General features: G+C 52.6%; 1 protein-coding gene across 10 annotated transcripts in view; it reads right to left on the bottom strand.

Moving 5' to 3' along the window:
- Window positions 1-4,082: 4,082 nt before the first annotated feature.
- Window positions 4,083-18,410, bottom strand: part of EPN1 (epsin 1) — a 33,768-nt gene continuing 19,440 nt past the window's right edge. For 2 of the 10 annotated variants that reach the window (XM_053260724.1, XM_053260725.1), the window contains 9 exons: window positions 16,121-16,260; window positions 14,778-14,813; window positions 13,193-13,264; window positions 11,866-11,952; window positions 10,521-10,782; window positions 8,934-9,101; window positions 8,585-8,686; window positions 7,814-8,056; window positions 4,083-6,563 (listed from right to left, as the gene is read on the bottom strand). In XM_053260724.1, coding sequence (XP_053116699.1) covers window positions 6,214-6,563; window positions 7,814-8,056; window positions 8,585-8,686; window positions 8,934-9,101; window positions 10,521-10,782; window positions 11,866-11,952; window positions 13,193-13,264; window positions 14,778-14,813; window positions 16,121-16,260 — 1,460 coding nt within the window. In that variant the 3' untranslated portion in view covers window positions 4,083-6,213. The remainder of the gene's footprint in view (window positions 6,564-7,813; window positions 8,057-8,584; window positions 8,687-8,933; window positions 9,102-10,520; window positions 10,783-11,865; window positions 11,953-13,192; window positions 13,265-14,777; window positions 14,814-16,120; window positions 16,261-18,410) is intronic. The other 8 variants (XM_053260726.1, XM_053260729.1, XM_053260727.1 and 5 more) reach the window with 8 other exon arrangements.

The raw sequence follows: 18,410 nt of genomic DNA, 5'->3' as shown, positions 1-18,410 counted from the left end.
CTGAGAGACATGTAGTGGTTAAAGCTCTGAGCCATGAGGCAGAAGGTTCTTAGTGGAGCCAGCCTCTCTATGCTAAATACCCACTTGGCCATGAAACTCTTGGGCCAGTCTCTGCCCCCCTCAACCTAACCCACCTCACAGGGTTGCTGTGATGATAAAATATGTATGAGGAGAAAACTACAGACACTGCCCTGAGCTCCTTGGGAGAAAGGATAAACAGTTGAAGTCTCGCAACCCACAGAGTGATCTTAGACAAATCTCTCTTTTACCTCAGCCTCAAGCTTTCATCTACAGCACCAGAATGATTATGTCTGGCCTACCTTATGGGTTCTCAAACATGGGACCCCCAATGACATTGGACAACAACTCCCATATTCCCCTGCCACTGCTGACCATTGTGGCTGGGAATGAAGGAAGCTGTCATCCAACAATATCTGGGGATCCATGTTGGAGAACCCCTGGCCAATCTGATGGAGTACTGTAAAGACTAAGATAATGTATGTCTGAACAATACACGGAAGTCACGGTGAGCCCAACTGCACAAGCACTGAATATATTGAAGGACGCCAGTGAAGCAGCGACACGGTATGCAAGAACAGGGAGCGAATGAAGACACCATCACATGCCTGCTCTAGTATCAGCTGAGGCCTGGTCCACACATGCAGCAGGATGAAGGGTACGGATGCTGAAGGGGTAGGCTGGACTGTTATCATTTCAGACGGAAGGTGGAGGTACCAGTTTTGGATGCTCCTGCAGGTTTAAAAAAACAAAGCTCTCTGCAAGTAACAAGCTAGCAAATAAGGGAGAAAGGTTCGAGCCAAACACCCCCTATTTCTTTTTTCAGGGACTTTTTCAGATTAAGGTAGATGCGGCGGGGGGGGGGCACGCTTCTGTGTTGTTTTTGAGTTCAGTCCCATTTCTTTCATGCTTTCAAAGCTTCATTGTTTAATAGAAGGGTTGCATTTTATAAATGCTGTAAACTGCTTTGGAGACTTGGGTCAAAAAGCAGGATACAAATCACAAGGAAGAGATTCTCTCTCTGGATCACAGGGGCATAACTGTAATTGGGTGGCCGTGTTCTAAGAACATGGGCTGCCCCAGGCCCCTTTGAGAAGAGGGGCTGCTAAGGACCGCCCACCTGTTGACCCCCGCTCCTCCCAGCACCATTTCCCAGCTGATGCATATGGGGCCGGAGCCATCTGCCCACCCTGGTCAGTGCTGGCAAAGCGGATGAGGGCCAATGATGCCACCACTTGGCACTTGTTGCTCTATACCAGGGCCACTCAACATCTGCAGATGTTGGCCTACAGCTCCCATAATCCATGACTATTGGCAACTGTGGCTGGGGATTATGGGAGTTGTAGTCTAAAACAGCTGGGAGGGCCAAAGTCAAACAGGCTTGCTCTATGCTGACATAATTAGCCATCATTGGCTTTGCCAGCACTGACAAGGGTGGGTGGACTGCACCCCAGCCCTGGCCCTATGCATGCTGGTGGGGAGGCAGGCAGGCAGGCGCTGCCAAGAAAATTAAAAAGTAGGTGCCGCAAAAAGTGAGGGGCAATGTTCAGTTATGGAACGTGGGTCCCCCTCCAGACCATGTTACATCACTGCTGAATCCTGTTCAGTCTCACAGAGGACAGAAGGGTGCAAATCTTGAACCGAGTACAAACACACACAATCTAAGACTTTCAGGTCAGTATTCAGTGATGTTGCAGGAGACCCTGGCTTAGAACATTTAACGGTCCCGCTAGAAACTCAGTCACTATTCATCTCAGAGTTAACAAGCCCAAGTGTGGAGGTTCAGGGGCCACCCCCACTTTTTCAAAGCTCCCTCAGATGCAGGGACATGATCCATGTTGGAGGGGAGGAAGAAAGAGGTAAAGAAGGTCCATAAGGTGCTGCCTTCTGAGCTGGTCCCGCTAGCTTAGCATGGTTGACACATACACTGACTGGCAGCCGCTCTCCAAAGTTTCAAGCAGTTGTTTCCCCCAGTCCTATCTGGAGGTGCCGAGGACTGAACCTGTGACTTTCGGTATGGAAAGCAGATGCTCTGCCACGGAGTGACTGTCCCCTCCGTGTAGGCAGCAGGCATTGGGCGTCTGCAATCAAACGGCCCCTTGTGCTGCCAGCAAAGTGAAGCAGGAGAAGGGATCCAGCCCCTTTAAAGTGCAGGCTCTTGCCTTACCTTCTTCCTGCAAACTTTCTGGCCTGCCACTGTTGCCGATTCAGTCGGCAATAACTAAAGGCAGGGTGTTCTCTGGGGCAGCACAACTGTGGGGTTCCACCCCCCACCCCAGGAGATTTGGCATGCCTCTTGCTGGCTGTCGGAAACATCCCTATCCGAGGCCTTTAACTGAACCTTTTATAACAATGGTAGGTTTCAATTGCTATGTTCTTGTGCTTCCAAGTCGGTTTTCATCGTGACATTTTATTATCATTTGTATCCGTCATCTTGTGAGGCCTTTGCGCTTAAAAGGCAGGATATCATTCCCCTGAAATAAATAAGTCCTCCGACACACACACTTGCAGCCTGAAATGGTACGGCCCATTCTCCGGCCACATTCTTCTGCAGCACACACAAAGCAGGCCTGAGTGTCTTCCTGTGCACAGGGCCAAGGGAAGCAGAAAACAGGCCTGGCTGTTTCACATATACAAGACCACATATAAAAAGGCAAGAGGAGTTCTGCGGCTCTCCCTGGACAGGGAGAGCCCCAAGTTTTTGAGGGGAAAATAGGGTGGGAAAAGGTTCCTCTCCCCTCTGGGTCTGGGGCTCCAAGGTAGCCCCATCCAACTTCATAAGAACAGCCCTGCTGGATCAGGCCCAAGGCTACAGGCAGGAGTTGAGGGCATGCCCTCTCTCCCGCTCTTACTCCTCACACTCACGACAACCATTTCTGAACAATGTTTGGCGACACAAGGCATAATGTTCCCAGGGCATTATAAGCCACAGCCCCCTTACTCCCTAGCTCGAATCATTCCCAGACTGCAGGGCCTACTAGTTAAATCCCAGCTCCACCCTGCTTCTGTGTTACAGAGGCGTTCTCAGCAGAACAGCCGCTCTGTTTATAAAGGATTGCCTCGGTAGCTCAATCCTCCTGTAGGGAGGGAGGAAGAAAGTAAAGTGGTGATCAGTGCCTCCTTTGCCTTCCGTGGGGGTGGGGGTGGGGGGCAAGCCATTCAACAGGGCAAAAAGGCAGAGCTCTCTCGGCACAGGATACCTCAAGGCCTATAATAGGATTGAAGAAACTGCCTATTCTTTCCCCCCCACAAAGTTGGCACTTCAATCTACACAGAGAGAGAGAGAGAGAGAGAGAGAGAGAGAGAGAGAGAGAGAGAGAGAGAGAGAGAGAGAGAGAGAGAGAGAGAGAGAGCACTGCCAATTTAAATAGAAGAGGAACATTATTTATCCACGTGCTGCTTGTTGCATCGAGGTACTTGGAAATTTCAGGTCCTGGAGAGCCTGGAAGGAGCTTGCTCACTTCTTTGTGATTTGCAGTTGGTCCCAATCAAGGTAGGAGCAGCTTATATTTGTGTGCAGTGGTGGTTACCAGTGTCCCTGTAACAGGGATTTCCAGATGTTGTTGACTACAACTCCCAGCACCCCCAAAGACTCTGCGGCTAGGGATGATGGGAGTTGTAGCCAACACCTGAAAATCCATTACAGGGGACACTGGTGGCTACCTCATGTTTTAGACCTGTGAAAGTGACCTATGGACACGTCTCAATAAGAGGAAAGAGCCGCTGAGGGCCTTTCCTCACTGTTGAAGTACTCCAGCCTCAGTTTAACACCCATTTTGTAAAAGCATAGCTCAAAGCCTGCAAAGGGACTGATCATCTCAAGAGAAACTCAGTGTTTGTATGGATCTGTTACAAGTCACAATGATCTAAGCTGGAGGTTCCCAACCTGGGGCCCACCAGATGTTGTTAGCCTTTGGCCACTGTGGTAGGGGATAATGGGAATCGTAGTCCAACAGCACCTTGGGAGTCCAGGTTGGGAACCCCTGATCTCAACGCAAGCAGCCTTTCTCCCCCAAAGCCTGGTCCTCCCCCTTCGACAAAAAGCAAGCCCAGGGGCCAAAGGCTTTGGGTGCCATAGAAGACTTTTCATTTCATTTATTTCATTAATAGCATTTTTCTTATGCATACCCAGAGTAGGCGGGGGGGGGGGAGGGAGGAGACAGAGCCGAAAGGGAGGGTCACACACAGCCAAGGTCACTCTCCCCACCCCAACCACTGACACAATGATTCTTCAGATATACTGGTGTTAGGGGAATATCATCCCCCAGCATGATTGGCTGGGCAACGGGGAGGTGGGGGAGACAGGGAGGAGGACAGTCCACCTACTGTAGAAACACAACTGCAAGAGGCTGGGGTGGGGGCAGGAATGAAGGATTTAGCAGATTGTCCCGGGTGCTAGTGACTGCGCATCCCCTGCTCCCCGTAGCGTAAAACAGGAATTGACGATCACAGCAGCAACACATACATACACACGCACGCACACGCACACACACACGCACACAGCCTCTGACACACACACACCCCCTTCCCCGCCAGCGGCTGCCATACGAGGGGCAGGAGCAGCCCGCCCACCTCCCCTTGCCTTCCTTTTGCAACCAGTCCAAAGAGTCCTTGCGGCTTCTGTCCGTTGTGCTGGTTAGATGAAGGCAGAGCGCCACTGGAAAGTCAGCCGCAGCGCCTTCCGCTGGGCCCGAGTGGGACCGGCCGCTGGAGCAAAACACACAGCCGAGTGGGGAGAAGGAGGGCTCCCACTTGGGTTGTTGACAGCACGGCTGCGTAGGAACACACTGAAGAGAGTGTGGAGAGGGCGAGCAAGAGGGGTCCTTGGGTTGTGAGCGCCCCATCCCTTCCACACAAAGTGCGCAGCTGCTGCTGCTCCGGCCACCTCCCCTCTGTGTGGCTCAGCTGCCTTTTTCAGACGCCACGCGCTGCTCCTCCTTCTGGCTGTCGCAGTCCACAGAGTGGCAAAAGGGGTTGTGGCTTTATGTCCCACTGTTCCAAAATCCACAGGAGTATCTGGCCAAGTCTGGGCTTCCAAAAAGACCCGCCATCTCCTCTCCTGCACTGGTTTTGCCCCAAGAAGCAGCCTTTGGACAGTTGCCCAGAATCTCAAATCCTGGGTCCTTTTGGTGGCTTCTAGGTTCCCCCTTCACACAAGGCGGCAGTGGTTGTTTCAAGGCTCCCCCAAGACATGATACACTGACAGGGCTCCGTGCTCCTGATTAAAAGGGGGCTTTCTTAGGACTGGGCATTTGCAGAGGGCAGATCCCAAGGTGTGGCTTTGCCCCCTCCAGGCTCCCCCTTCTAGATCCAAGCTTTGGTCTCTGACCGTAGATTAGTGGTATCTCTTTTGGCCCCAGAGATGGAGGAGACAAAATATTCCCCATGCCTCAACCATCCCCTATGTAGTGAGGGGCTTCACGGATTTCACCTCCCACCCCCACCCTATGACCACCCTTCCAAAAAAAAAAAAAAAAAAAGGCAGAGAAGGGCTGGTCCCAGCCAAGGGGCGGGCGGGCGTGGGAAGGGGAAGTGTGGAGGTTAGGGGAGGTCTAGAGGGGAAAAAACACCATGATTTTTAAAAGGGGCTATACGCTCCCTTCCACCCTCCACAAAATACTTTACTTGCAAGGGCCTAAAAATACAGGGTGGGGGTGGGGGGCTATTTCCCTTTCTGACCCTTTCGCAGAGGCAGAAGAGAGACTTAGGAAGCAGAGCGTTCTCCTCTACCTCTGCCTTCAGAAATGGGCTGGTTAGCATGACAAAGGAAACCTGGGGAGAAGGCCACTCCCACCCCTATGCCCCCCCCCCCACATTCTGCTGGTTCCTTAGCCTTCTCCCCTCTTATGTCACTCTCACCCTCCACTCGAGCTGTTGTGAGGTGCCACTGCCCCCCCCCAGCAGGAATGGATCTTCCCAACCACCCTGAAAAGCAACCTAGAGAAGGGGTGGGGAGGGGTGGGTGGGAAGGAGATCCCTGCCGACTCGCCTGCCCCCAAATGCAGTTGGGAAAGCCCAACCTGCCCCAAACATGGGAGCAGAGGAACTTGCAATGAGGACTCCCTCAGTCTCTCCCCTCCTTCTTACCAAGCTGCCTCCTGTTGTGGGTGGAATTTTAGGAGCCCCACTGCAGACTGGGAATACAGGGGGTGGGTGGGTGGGGTAATCACCATGAGGGCAAAGAGATCCCACTGATTATAGCAAGAAGGGGTTGGTGCTTCCCATGGCAGAGGCCGAGGTGCTGCTGGGGACGATGCCAGCAGGTGGCAGGCTCTGAGGGGGCAGCCCCATGGCGGGGATCCCCATAGGTGGAACAGCCCCCAAGGTCTGCACCCCCACCATTGGGGAAACCGAGGCGAGGGGCATCCCAGGGGCCAGGGGCGACACAGAGACCATGGGAGCCGTGGCAGGAAAGGCAGGGGGTGTGGGCTGGGATAGGGGGAGAACGGGGCTGACACGGAGCTGGTTGAGTGAAAGTGGGGTGGTCGCTGTGGCCTGAAACGGGTTTGTGGCTGAGGCAGACGGGGTGGGGGCGGAGGCTGACCCTGCAGTGGAGAACAAGGCGAGAGGAAAAAAGAGTTAGGGAACCCAGGAGTCCTGGGCCACTGCCTGCCGTCCTCTGACCTGCTAAGGAAGTTCTAGCCCTGGGGTCTCAAAACTGCAGCCCTCCTGCAGATGTCACAGCCTACAACTCCCATCATCCCCAGCTGCTGGCCATTGTGACTGGGAATGGTGGGAGTTGCCCTTCAGCAACCCCTGGCAGTTTGAGACCCCTGCTGTCTTTGAGGGCACCCCCTGCTCGAATCCATCCGTCCACCCACGGAGTCCTCCTGAAGGCCAGCCCTGCCCCATTTTAACCTGCCCAACTCAATTACATTGAGACTTAAAAGCAAAACAATGTCCTGGCTCCCTGTTACTCAGCTCTAAACAGCCTGGGGCCCTGCGGGGAACCCAGAAGACTGCTTTCTCCCGTCATGGACCAGTCCAGTAGCAGAGATCACCAGAGGCCCTTGGCCAGGTGCCCCAGCCCAAAGAGGCAGAGTGGGGCTTGCAAGGGCAAGGCTTCTGTGGCTGCAGCTGGACTTGGGAACTTCCTTCCCAGGAAGAGGCACCTGGCACCCCCCTTTGTTACCCTGTAGGCCAGCTTCCCCCCCAGGAAGCAGCCTTTTGAGGCCAGGGTTCTCCAGCGCAGCTCCCCAGAAGTTGTGGGACATCCCACCCCTCCGCACAATCCAGTTTGTGTTGCCATAGAATGCAGATTCTCCCACAGTGCAGGAGGGCAGCCATTATACTGGCCCTATGCAAATCAGAATTCTTTCCACGATCCCCAAGTGTCGGCCATGCCCAGTTCCACTCCTGCCTTGCTTCACAGAACAGGGGTCCTTGCGAGCGAGCGAGCGAGCGAGCTCCCCCCCCCTGCTCCTTTGGCTCTGACTTCATGTTTCTTTCTCCTCCTTTTCTCGTTTCCTTTCTCCTCTCACACCCCTTCTCCCTTTAGCATCTGTTCAGGGCAGGAAGGGAGTCGATATAAAAGAAAACCTGCATTGGTGCAGGATTTTCACTCCCCGCCGCCAGCACAATGCAGACACCCAGGGCTGCTTTCCACTCTGCTGCAAACCACAAGGCCCAAGGACAGAGAACCACCGAGAGTACCGATGCCAGCTGCCGGCCATGCCCTCCCCTGCCAGGGGCGACAAGGCTCAACTCTTCCCTCCCAGCCTGGCCGGCCTAACCCACCCTGCTCTAACCCTGCAGACCACCCACAGAGGAGGATCCCAAGTGCCCGAGAGCTTACCTGGGGGTAGAAAAGGATTGGAGGCCTTTGAGGTGCTTGAGGTGGCAGAGGGTTTGCTGACTAACGAGTCCAGGTCCACAAGGGCAGCGTTGGGGCCCAGGAACGACTCTGGAGTCTTGCGTGTCAGCTTGGAGGCCTCCGGCAGTGACCCGCTCATGGCGGCCATGTCAAAAGCGTTGGGGCTGTCGGTGCCACCACCAGCCCGACAAACGGGGACTTCCCCAGCTAAGAGCGAGAGCTCACCTGGGGAGCGGGAGCGGGAGAGAGAGAGAGAGAGAGAGAGAGAGAGAGAGGGACAGACAAGACAGGCAGGGAGGGGTAGGAGAAGATCCAGAAGAGCCAAGAATATGGAAACAAAACACAAACACAGAGGTTGACGCGTGAGTAAGCAGCCGGCCGGGGTCGGTTTGGCATACTCAGACACGTGCTCCAACCCAGGTCATGCGATACCTCAAGTAGGCCCCGAGTCAGAGATGCCAGGGAGAGAGAAACACACACCCCCTAAAACCACATGCAAGGACAAGACTGGTTCCTTGGGTTGCCAGTACTAGAGCAAGAATGGGCTGGCAGAGGGGAGAATCAAAGCCACGGGATATGGGGGTCTTCCATGCTGAGGAGCAATGGCTGGAGTCCAGTCCCATGTGGAACAGCAAATGGCGGGCAGATATGGGAGTGAGAGAGTAAGGATCATTGGCAGGCGAGAGATGGGCGCATGCAAGGGGGTGCAAGTCAGAGGCAAGAGGGTGGAGCCATGCAGGGAGCAGGGCTCACCTGTGCTGCTCCCGGATTTGGGCAATGCTGGGCGCAGGCTGTCGAAATCCGAGAATTCATCCCCGTCCCCGGGGCTGCCAAACTGCTCAAAGCCTCCGCCGGCTGAAGGAGTGGGGGACAAGGCACAGGGGAAATGGGGAAGAGGGAGGGATGGGGCAGTAGGGTTAACAGGGAGCAGGGGAAGGTACTCGTCCCCATGCCTTACGGTTCTGATCTAGGAGTCCTGGATCCTTTCTTCTCTCCTGAGTCAGCAGATACGGCACCCAGGAGTCATGTGCTCCCCTACCTGCTTGTCCTAATCCCTCCTCCCTTGAAACCCAGGAACCTTGGCACCCTCAATCCCCCTCACCTGCAGTGCCGTTGGTGCTGGGTTTCGAAGGGGAGCCCCCCCAGGGATCTGTGTAAGTTGAGGCTGGAGCCCAAGGATCAGGTGCGGGTTTCCCTTGGGATGGAGGAGCTGGACCAGAGGACCAAGGGTCTGTGGACGGTGCTGCTGTGGTCCCAGCAGAACCCCCACCTGAGTGAAGAGGGTAAACCACATCAGAAGTTGTTGACAAGGGCTAAGGGGGGGGGCAGGTGAGGCGAAGCATCTCTTTCATTCACTGGATCAGGATGGGATGGCAGTAGGCGGGGCTAGGGGCATCAATTTGCTAGTCTCAAGTTGACAAGAGCAGCACTAAGAATTGGGTGACCAAAATAAGCACACCAACGCAAGGGGCCTTCCCTGATTAGGTATCAAGATGTTACGGGCATGATAAAGATTATGAATTGACCCAACGATGATAGGAATGATGAACGGATCTCATTAATAAAACTTTTAGGGAAGAAATAGCTCAGTCCTCATGAGCAGGGTTCCCAAAGTGGGTTCCCTGGATGCTGGAGGGACTACAACTTCCATCACCCCCAGCCACAATGGCCTTTCACTGTTGTGGCTGGCAATGATGGGAGCTGTAGTCCCATTAACATCTGGGGCACCAGCTTTGAGAAGCCCTGCTTTATGGTTTAAACATTCACAGTCTACCATACAGGACCAAATCACAGCTAAAGTACTAATAAAGAAGTCATTCTGGTAGGAAAAAAATCGGCCTACTTTTCCTTCCACTATCATCTTAATTGATAATTACCATGCTCAAAAGTTAGCCCACTTCAAGCCTTAAATGTTCACACTTTTGCCATCTTGAATTGGGGTGGATGACATTATCATAAATTATGCTGTTGAGGTGTTCCTATGTGTCACTACAACTGTACCAATCGATTAGGAGGTTCACAAATTAGCCCATGTGCCTCAACTGTCCATATTCTTGACTCGGGATGGATGACATCATTACAAACGACACCACTGAGAAATCCCTATGTATCCCGACAGCTGCAGTTAGTTTGGTTCAAATCGGTGAGGTGGTTCACAAGTTAGCCCACCTGCACCTCAAACCTTTACGTGTCCGCCATCTTGAATCAGAGTGGATGACATCACAAACGACGCCGTTGAGGTGTCCCTCAAACTGCACCCAATTTGGTTCCTATTGGTCCAAGCATTGTGAGGTTGACAGTGGCACGCACGCACACACAGCCGGGTGATTTCATAAGCTTGCTTTCCAGGTACCAACGAGACTCAGACCAGCTGAGCATCAGCAAGGCTGCTGCCTCACGTGCCTTCAGACCAAAACCCTGGGACGAGACACCAACTGATCAAATAAGCTTCCACAAATGGGCCTCTTGTGCAACCTGGCCCCACACGTCCACCTAGACTCTAATTAAAATTTATCTCCAACATCCTGAGAGCAAGAGAATCCTTGCATGCCGCGTTAGTTACGGGGGTCCATTAAGAAGACTAACCAATCCAACACAGGTATTTAGTTATGTGTATACATGCGTGCACACGCACACACACCCCACCCCCTGCATAATAGGTCCAACTCTGCTAATAAATGGTTCTTACCTTCAGGTTTCCAAGGGTCAGTGCTTGCAGCTGAAGTGCCTCCCCATGGGTCTGAAGGGACTGCAGGAGGTGCCGCTGAGCTTCCCCATGGATCTCCCGTAGGGGCTGCTGCTCCGGTCGCAGCTGGTCCCCAAGGGTCAGTGGGAGCTGCGGATACAACTGGAGCTGGGCCACCCCAGGGGTCTGTGGGAGCAGGAGGGCCACCCCACGGATCGGCGGTGGGTGGGGTGGTGAAGACTTCAGCAAGATCCATCAGGGATGACTGTAGGCAGGGAGCGGGTCCGAGGGGGGACGGACACAAGGGACAGGATGAGAAAGATGGGACAGTGGTGGGGGAGAGAAACCACAGCTTCATCACCCCTTGTCCTTCTCTTGGACCTTCTTTCTGGAGGTCAGTTTAGGCTCAGACCTTCTGCTCCCAACTCAACAAAGGCTCAATTCCTTCCCTTTGGGCCCTCAATATACACACAAACACCCCTCTATTTGGGGGAGTGTGTGTGTGTGTATGTGTGCACACACAATTTCTGTTTATGTGCCAGGAGGAATGGGGCCCTACCAGTGCACAACAGGGCAACTCACCAGCAACCTTGGACCAGTCATGTGTTCTCAGCCCAACCCACCTCACAGGGTTGTTGTGAGGACAAAATGGAGTAAATAACGTACCACACAGAGCTTCTTGGAGGAAGGATGGGGTGTAACTAATAACAGCAGCAGCGATTTCACGTGAACACTGTGTGCTGCAAGATATTGTCCCTAGGGGATGGGGAACAGCTTAGTGGTAGAGCATCCTCTTGCATGCAGGAAGTCCCAGGTTCAATCCCTGAGATGCCAGGTAAGGCTGGGAAAGACTACTGCCTGAAACCATGGAGAGCCACTGCCAGTGTAGATGAAGCAGAGCTAGATGGACCAATAGACTGATTCGGTATATGGCAGCTTCCCATGTCCATGAGCGCTGCTTTTGCTAGAGCAGACCAAAGTTTATCTGCTCCAGCACGGTGTTTCCAACAGGGGACAGCCACAAGCTGCCATCTGCTCCCAAGTAGCACATGATGCTGAAGACCTTCCCATACTGTCTGTCTTTGCCATCTGGTATTCAGAGGCATCCTGCCTCTATTACCAGGCCTGCTCAACTTTGCCCCCACTCCCAGCTGTTTTTGGACTACAACTCCCATAACCCCCTGCCACAGTGGCCAATAGCCAGGGATTATGGGAATTGTAGGCCAACATCTGCAGGAGAGCCAAAGTTGAACAGGCCTGCTCTATACCCAGAGCTCCCACAATTATAATGGCTAGGGGCCATGGTTAGATTCCTCCTCTCTACCACAGCCAACACCCCGCATCTCACCTCCTCCTTTGCAGGCACAGTTTCCTTTTTGCTCTCCTCGATGGCCATCTGGAGCCGCAGATCATCCCCACGCCGGATCCGCTCCTCCTGCAAGGGGGTTGTGGGAAAGACAAGGGCATCAACATGGGGCCGGCAAAGGCAGGCGGTTACTCACCTTGAGCAGGTAGACAGAGAGGAAGAGCAGAGGTGTCTATGGTGCAACCACAGCATCTAGGCCATACGCTAGAAGAAGTCTCAAGCAGCTGCCCCAGGATTCCATTCAGCGCATGCATGAAACGTCACCTTCAGGACACTCCGAAAAGCTGAGAACGCAGGAGGATCGAGTGCTGCTGCCCCCGACTACCCTCAAAGCCAGTCCTCCTGACTCCCAGCAGCCCCCTTTCCTCAGATGTCCCTGAGAATATAGAAGCCCATCAGGATACCTCTGGCGACATTCTCCTGCCTCTCCCCACTCGAAATCTAGGCTTCAAGCCCCGTCGTCTCTAGCACAGGGCTACTACACAGCTTTGACCCTTTAGCTACTGATGCACTACAACTCCCATCACTCCCAGCCACACTGGCCAGTAGTCCAACAAGAGCTGAAAGGCTGAAGTTGTGCAAGCTAGTCTAATGGCTTGGCCAATCCACTTAGGCCTTGTTGCTGAGCCGCCGCCCCGCCCCCCATCTACCCCTGCTTGTTTGTCCAATCCAGTGAGGCATTCTTGTTTTAGAACCTTTTTTCCCCAAGCTTTCCCCTTCTCTGCTGGCTTAACCCAGTTTTCAGTCCCCGATGGCTTAATCCCTTCCCCTCAACTCTAACCTGCTAACCATCACCCCCTAAATCCCACTCCCCTTCAATTTCATTCCAGATTGTTGTCCCCATTCTGTCCTCCCCGCCACATCCAACTAACCCACCCACCCTCTTCCCCCATCCCCACCAACAGCCTCGTCCTCATCCTCGGGTTTGTCATTTCATTTCTTCCACAGATGCACACAAAAACACCCTCCTCAGCAGGCGCCGGTTACAACCACTGCTCGAAGCAGTCTTAGGACACACGGACTGACCTGTCCTACCTCCGGGCTGAAATCATGCCTTCCTCGAGGGAAGGCATCTTGGGAAATCTTGATTCTACAGCGGACAATTAAAGAGGTCTAAGAAAAGTGAAAGTGGAGACCCGGCACGCCGAAATCATTCTGCTTGGGATGGGACGTGGAGAGACAGAGAACGCTGAGTTAGTGGAAAGTGTGAGGCAGGGCGCGGGGGGGGGGGGGGGCTGGTTCAGAGGGTGGGTTTAGTTGATTATTGTGAGGAGCTGTTGCGGGGGTGGGGGGGGCGTGGTCATCTAACCTTGTCGTGTTCCTCTTTGCTCAAGCTAAGGGCTAGCTGGAGCTGTAGGTCTTCATCGGCCACTGCGGGGGGCTGGGGGAGGGAAGAAACACAACATAAGAGGCATGGAATGGAGCTTGACACAGTGGAAGAGGGAGGGAGGGAGGGAGGGAGATGGAGAGAGAGCCGACACCTCCATTTAGCATAACCATCACCAACTTGCTCATGAACGTCCATTCTGATTAGTTATACCCTTGCCTCCCGGATTCCCACTGCTTGATCCGTTTGGTTTCCATTACGCCTGGCTATTACTTCTATAGATTCATTTGGGAACCTATCTTCTCTTCTTGGGCAGTGAGTCTGAATAAGGGGGCATTCACAAGGAGAAACCCACACTCATCTGCATGGACTGCGTCCACCACTGGGCATGCATCTTGAGGGAGAAGGAACTTTATGGAGAGGGAGCCATTTGTCTTCACAAGAAGAGCGTCTCTGTGCAAGGCCAATCCCAGCACCCTCCTCTGCCGATTGCATCCAATTCCTTTGCATTAACAATCCCAGAGAGCCAATATGATGTAGTAGCTACAGGGTTCCGCTTGGATGCATGGAATTCCAATCCTTGCTCACTTGGAGGCCTTGATCAAGTCTCAGGCACTCCCAGACCAACCTGCCTTACAAGGGTGTTGTGAAGCTAAACTGCCACTCTGAACTCCTTGTAGGAAGATTCAAAATGCAGCAGTCAACCTCCCTTTTGCCACACCCTGGAATAAGTTTCCGTAAAGGATTGGGTCCTAGAGAAGTAGGCAGCCCTTCTGATGGTAGAAGGCATTTTTCTCTGCTAAGTGTTTTAACAAAACAGTTCAAACAGAGGGATATGCCAGGACTTGACAAGTTTTCTTTGGATCTAGGAGCAAGCCAGATAGTGGACACTTTACATAATTATTGGACATGGTGACAGACAATGTGGAGGGGGAGGGAAAATGGGCTTCTCTTTATCCTCTTTACAGGTAACATACTTGGAACAGAAACAGGGCTGCCTGGGACAATTAAAGATTCTATTAAATAAAAACTTCACCACTGAATATCCTACCTAGTCTAGGCACCACAGTTAGGCTTCCAGATGCCATGGCTCCCTGGGATTTGCCAAACCCTGAGACATGCAATTCCTTTCAGCAAGAATATAGCCAGGAGTGGGGGCGGGGGGAGAAGAGGAGAGTTTGTCCCAAATTCGGATGCTTTTGGTGTAGAAATCTAGCCCTCCACCCTCAATCAACATTCTAGCTCACCTCCCCAGACCCCAGATATTGTGGAAGAACTTGTTGCGGGTGGGGGAGGAACTTCAATTTACAGACAATGGGAGAAGGTGGAAGGAAATGGGGCATGAAGGAGTAGAAGGGAAGTGGGAAGGAGCCACAATCAACTGAAAAGAGGCAGAGGGAAGGAAGCAGACACGATCCCCCCACTCAGAGGAGCCACAGGAAAGGGAAGGAGGCGACAAAACAGGCAGCGCAGCGAGGCGAGGCGCAAGGATCTGACGGACTGTGGCATGTGTGGAGTCTGGCATCACCCAATACCGTAGCATTACTGAAGTTAAATGGGTACGGACCTGATCAGTGCCTGGATGAGAGACCACTTTTTCCCCCTAAAGGAAGAGGGTGGAGAATTAATAATAATAAATAAGACGCAGGGTTGAAAAGAACCTGGGTGCCAGGATGGATCGTCCAAAGCCGGGCCATTTTGCCGAGAGAGATGGCAGGACAAGAGGCAACCCCTCGATCCTGGACCGCAGGGAGGTGATCCTAAGGGCATGGGCACTGAAGGATGTGCAACATACAACAGAGAAGGGAAGGTAAAACCTGTGTCTTTGAGGGGACAGGCTCAATTCATGTGGACCCTGCGACAGACAACGGAAGTATTTCCATCTCCCCCAGCCAGGATCGGGAGGGGGGGTGGTCGTCACTGTATAGTGTTCTGCATGAGAATCTGGATGAAAAATCTCAGTCAAAAAGCCATTTCCTGTTGGGAAACGTCAGTTCACATGCACACACATCCCCACCCTGCTTCTTACACTCTGGGGCAGGGGTTCCTTAATCTTGGGTCCCCAGATGATGCTGGACGAAAACTCCCCTCTTCCCAGCCACAATGGCCAAAGGTCACTGGGATCATGGGAGTTGTAGTCAAGCAACATCTGGGGACCCAAGTTTGAGAATCCCTGCTCTAGAATGTAAGAAGCTTTAAGCAAAAAACAACCACCCTAAAATTTTAACATTTTTCTTTACCCAGGCTGCAATGCCGTGCAAAATGGCAGATAACAAAAGGGCCACCTGTCTGATTCGTAGAGTCTCTGCTACTGCTCACACTAGGGAAGAGGGGGCTAACGCGCCCCTTGCTTCTGTCTCAGCTTGAGAGGAAGTGTCTAAGTTGCATGGTAGAGTGAGAATGTGTGGAGTGCGTGCATGTGTAGGGGGAGACCTTGATATCAAGGCAATGGTGGGGTCAGGCTGGCCCCCAATGGACTCTCCCTACCCTATGCAAACAAAGTTGAGGCCATCACTGCTAAGAGGGATGGATTAGTGCAGAAGTGACCAGCCTGAGGCTCTCCAGCTGCTGCTGGACTACAACTCCCCTAATCCCCAGCCACAATAAACTGTGGCCGGGGATGATGGGAGCCACAGTCCAACAACAGCTGGGCATCCAAGGTTGGGAACCCCCTGCACTAGTGGGCAGAAAATGCAAACAAGTCTTAACCCTGATTGGCAAATTAACTTTTACATTGGCCTGCAGAAGAGACGTGACCCATCAGCCAGCCCCAAAGGCTGTGGCTTAAGAGCCTGCACCCCAAGAACGGCTCTTGGGAGCACATCCAGCTCTGTGTCTCTCCAGCCTTTAGCAGTGCCCACAACCCCCTGCCTCCCCACCCACCCAAAGAGCCTCCAGCGACAGATTTACCTTGGCGCTTACCTGCTCCGCTTCCTCTTTGCTCATGGCCAGCGCCAGCTGTAGCTGCAGCTCCTCCTCCCCACTGCTCTGGGGCCAGGCCTGCTCCGCTTCCACGGGGGCATTTGCCAAGGACGAGGACGCTGAAGAAGCTGTGAAGTGGGAACATGGGAGAGGTGGGTAGGGCTGAGAGCACCAAGACGCAGCTGCCTCGGATGGAAGAGGGGAGGAAAGAGACGGCCCTAAGACAGAGGTCCCTCTCCCAACGCCACTTGAGGCAGCAAGAGGGGTGAAGCAGGTAAGAGTGCTGGCTAGGAGTGGGGAGGAGACCCAGGTTCAAATGGCTACACAGCTATGAAACTCACTGGCTCATCTTGGAATAGTCACTCTAGCCCTGTCCATGTTATGTTCAATGCATGTACAATCCGTGTACAGTGTATGCATGTATACTTATTCACACATTATGTTCAACGTACGTATGGGAGGACACTTGCCATCTGTGCCCTGCATTCAAGGGGATGTGTGCCCAGGCTCCCTTTTGAAATGAGTGCAGACACACATACAACATATTGGAATGAGGCTTCTCTGTCAGCCTGACCTACCTCACAAGGTCACTGTAAAACACACAAAAAGGGGGGGGGGAGAACCACCGCCACCACACAGACTGTCTTGAGTTCCCTGGATGAAACACAGCTTAAAACATAAAGAACACACCATTAAGAACCCCAAGGGGGTTATTCAGAAACACATACCCAATTTCTGCATGCCTAGGCCTATGAGAAAAGGGCAAATGTACAAATCGTAACCAGGAGGAGAGTGAAGTAAAGCAATGAACAAAGCCAGAGGTTCTCAAACTTGGATCCCCAGATGTTGCTGGACTACAACTCCCATTAGCCCCTGCCACAATATTTTGAAAATATTTTTGGGAGGTAAAGTGGGAAGGGGAGATTGGCAAAAATTTTCCCTCCCCCATAGTGTCAGCTCAGGATCAGTCTAGGCATCAGCCATTGCAATGAATGAAAACTTAGTAACATCTAAAAAGTTTTTTCAAAACCCTTAGCTACTCTGAAGCCTGAAATCTTACCAGTTCTAACCAGGGCATAAGTGACCCATCATAAAGAATGTGGGCGTGTAGTTAATTGGGAGTGAGATTAAACATATCCTGTTTCTCCACATACCCTCAACTCTCTGGTAGCCTCTTACTAATATCAGAATAAGGCTTACAGGACCATGTATGTTCTGTGAGCAGAGCACGCAACACCAAATGTGGCACCCTAAAACTAAGAGCTCCTTTACTTTTTCAAGTTTCTAGCCCTTAAGCCTGGAGAAAATATGTATGCCGTCAGGTGAAATCTTAGAAGGGTGGGCGGGAGGGCATCTTTTTGCTTCAGCTTCTTGTCTCTTCCCAAATAGCCAATCTTCCCCGTCCCGCATAGCTACAAATTTTCCATTCTTGTTTTTAACCCAGTTCCCTGCCCTGAGCTACCAGGACAGAGATGGGTAGAAGCTTAGAGTGTCTTGGGGACGTTGAACTAAATGTACCATTTCCCCTACCACATGAAAAGGACAATCTGCACACACTGTCATGTTTCAGTTTGTCAGAGGACGCTAGGTCCTCAGAGACCTAGGCACCAAAAGAAGGCGGCCTGACGTTCTGCTGGCCACTGAGACGGTTTGACTGCAGCATTAGGGTCGCATTTGGTATGCACCAGTGAACGGCGCACACAATAGGGGAAGAGGAGCACCTCTCTTCAGTTGGCACACGCAGAGGGAATAACCCTTGCAGCAGAAGATCCAGCTCATGGTTCGCCAAACCTTGGCAGGGGGAAGAGAGAAGAATGGTGCAGCCACTGTGCCATGACCTGAATACCAGTCTCTTCCCCCTCTCCCCACTTAGACAGCCTGGCACCAACTGTCACTCCTCATTAGCGAAGGAACATTTGCGACAGCTCAAGCAGCGTCACTGAGGGTGGGCAGCCAGCCACTGCAAAGATGGAGATGACGTGGGCAGTGATGGTTGGGGGGAGTGGTACATTTTATGCTATATTCAGGGTCCTGAAAGCATTGCCCCACCCACAGCCACATTTCTCCGAGATGATCTGGCCCAAAGAAGGAACTTTATCCCAGAAATATATTGACTTCTCTATATATTCACACAAAGCAAAAGATTTTTCAAAGGGGAAATCCAACAGGGAACTGTTGCTGCAGTTATGCAAATCTGGTTCAGACACCACAGCATAAGGCAGTATCTATCACTGCACTAAATTCTGCTGGTGAATGCTGGAATGCAAGCTTTGGGGTT

This window comes from Hemicordylus capensis, chromosome 6 (assembly GCF_027244095.1).
Source record: "Hemicordylus capensis ecotype Gifberg chromosome 6, rHemCap1.1.pri, whole genome shotgun sequence".
In the NCBI taxonomy this organism is placed as follows: domain Eukaryota; kingdom Metazoa; phylum Chordata; class Lepidosauria; order Squamata; family Cordylidae; genus Hemicordylus; species Hemicordylus capensis.
Note: the sequence above shows the minus strand (reverse complement) of the source record. Positions and strands in the feature narration are given on the sequence as shown.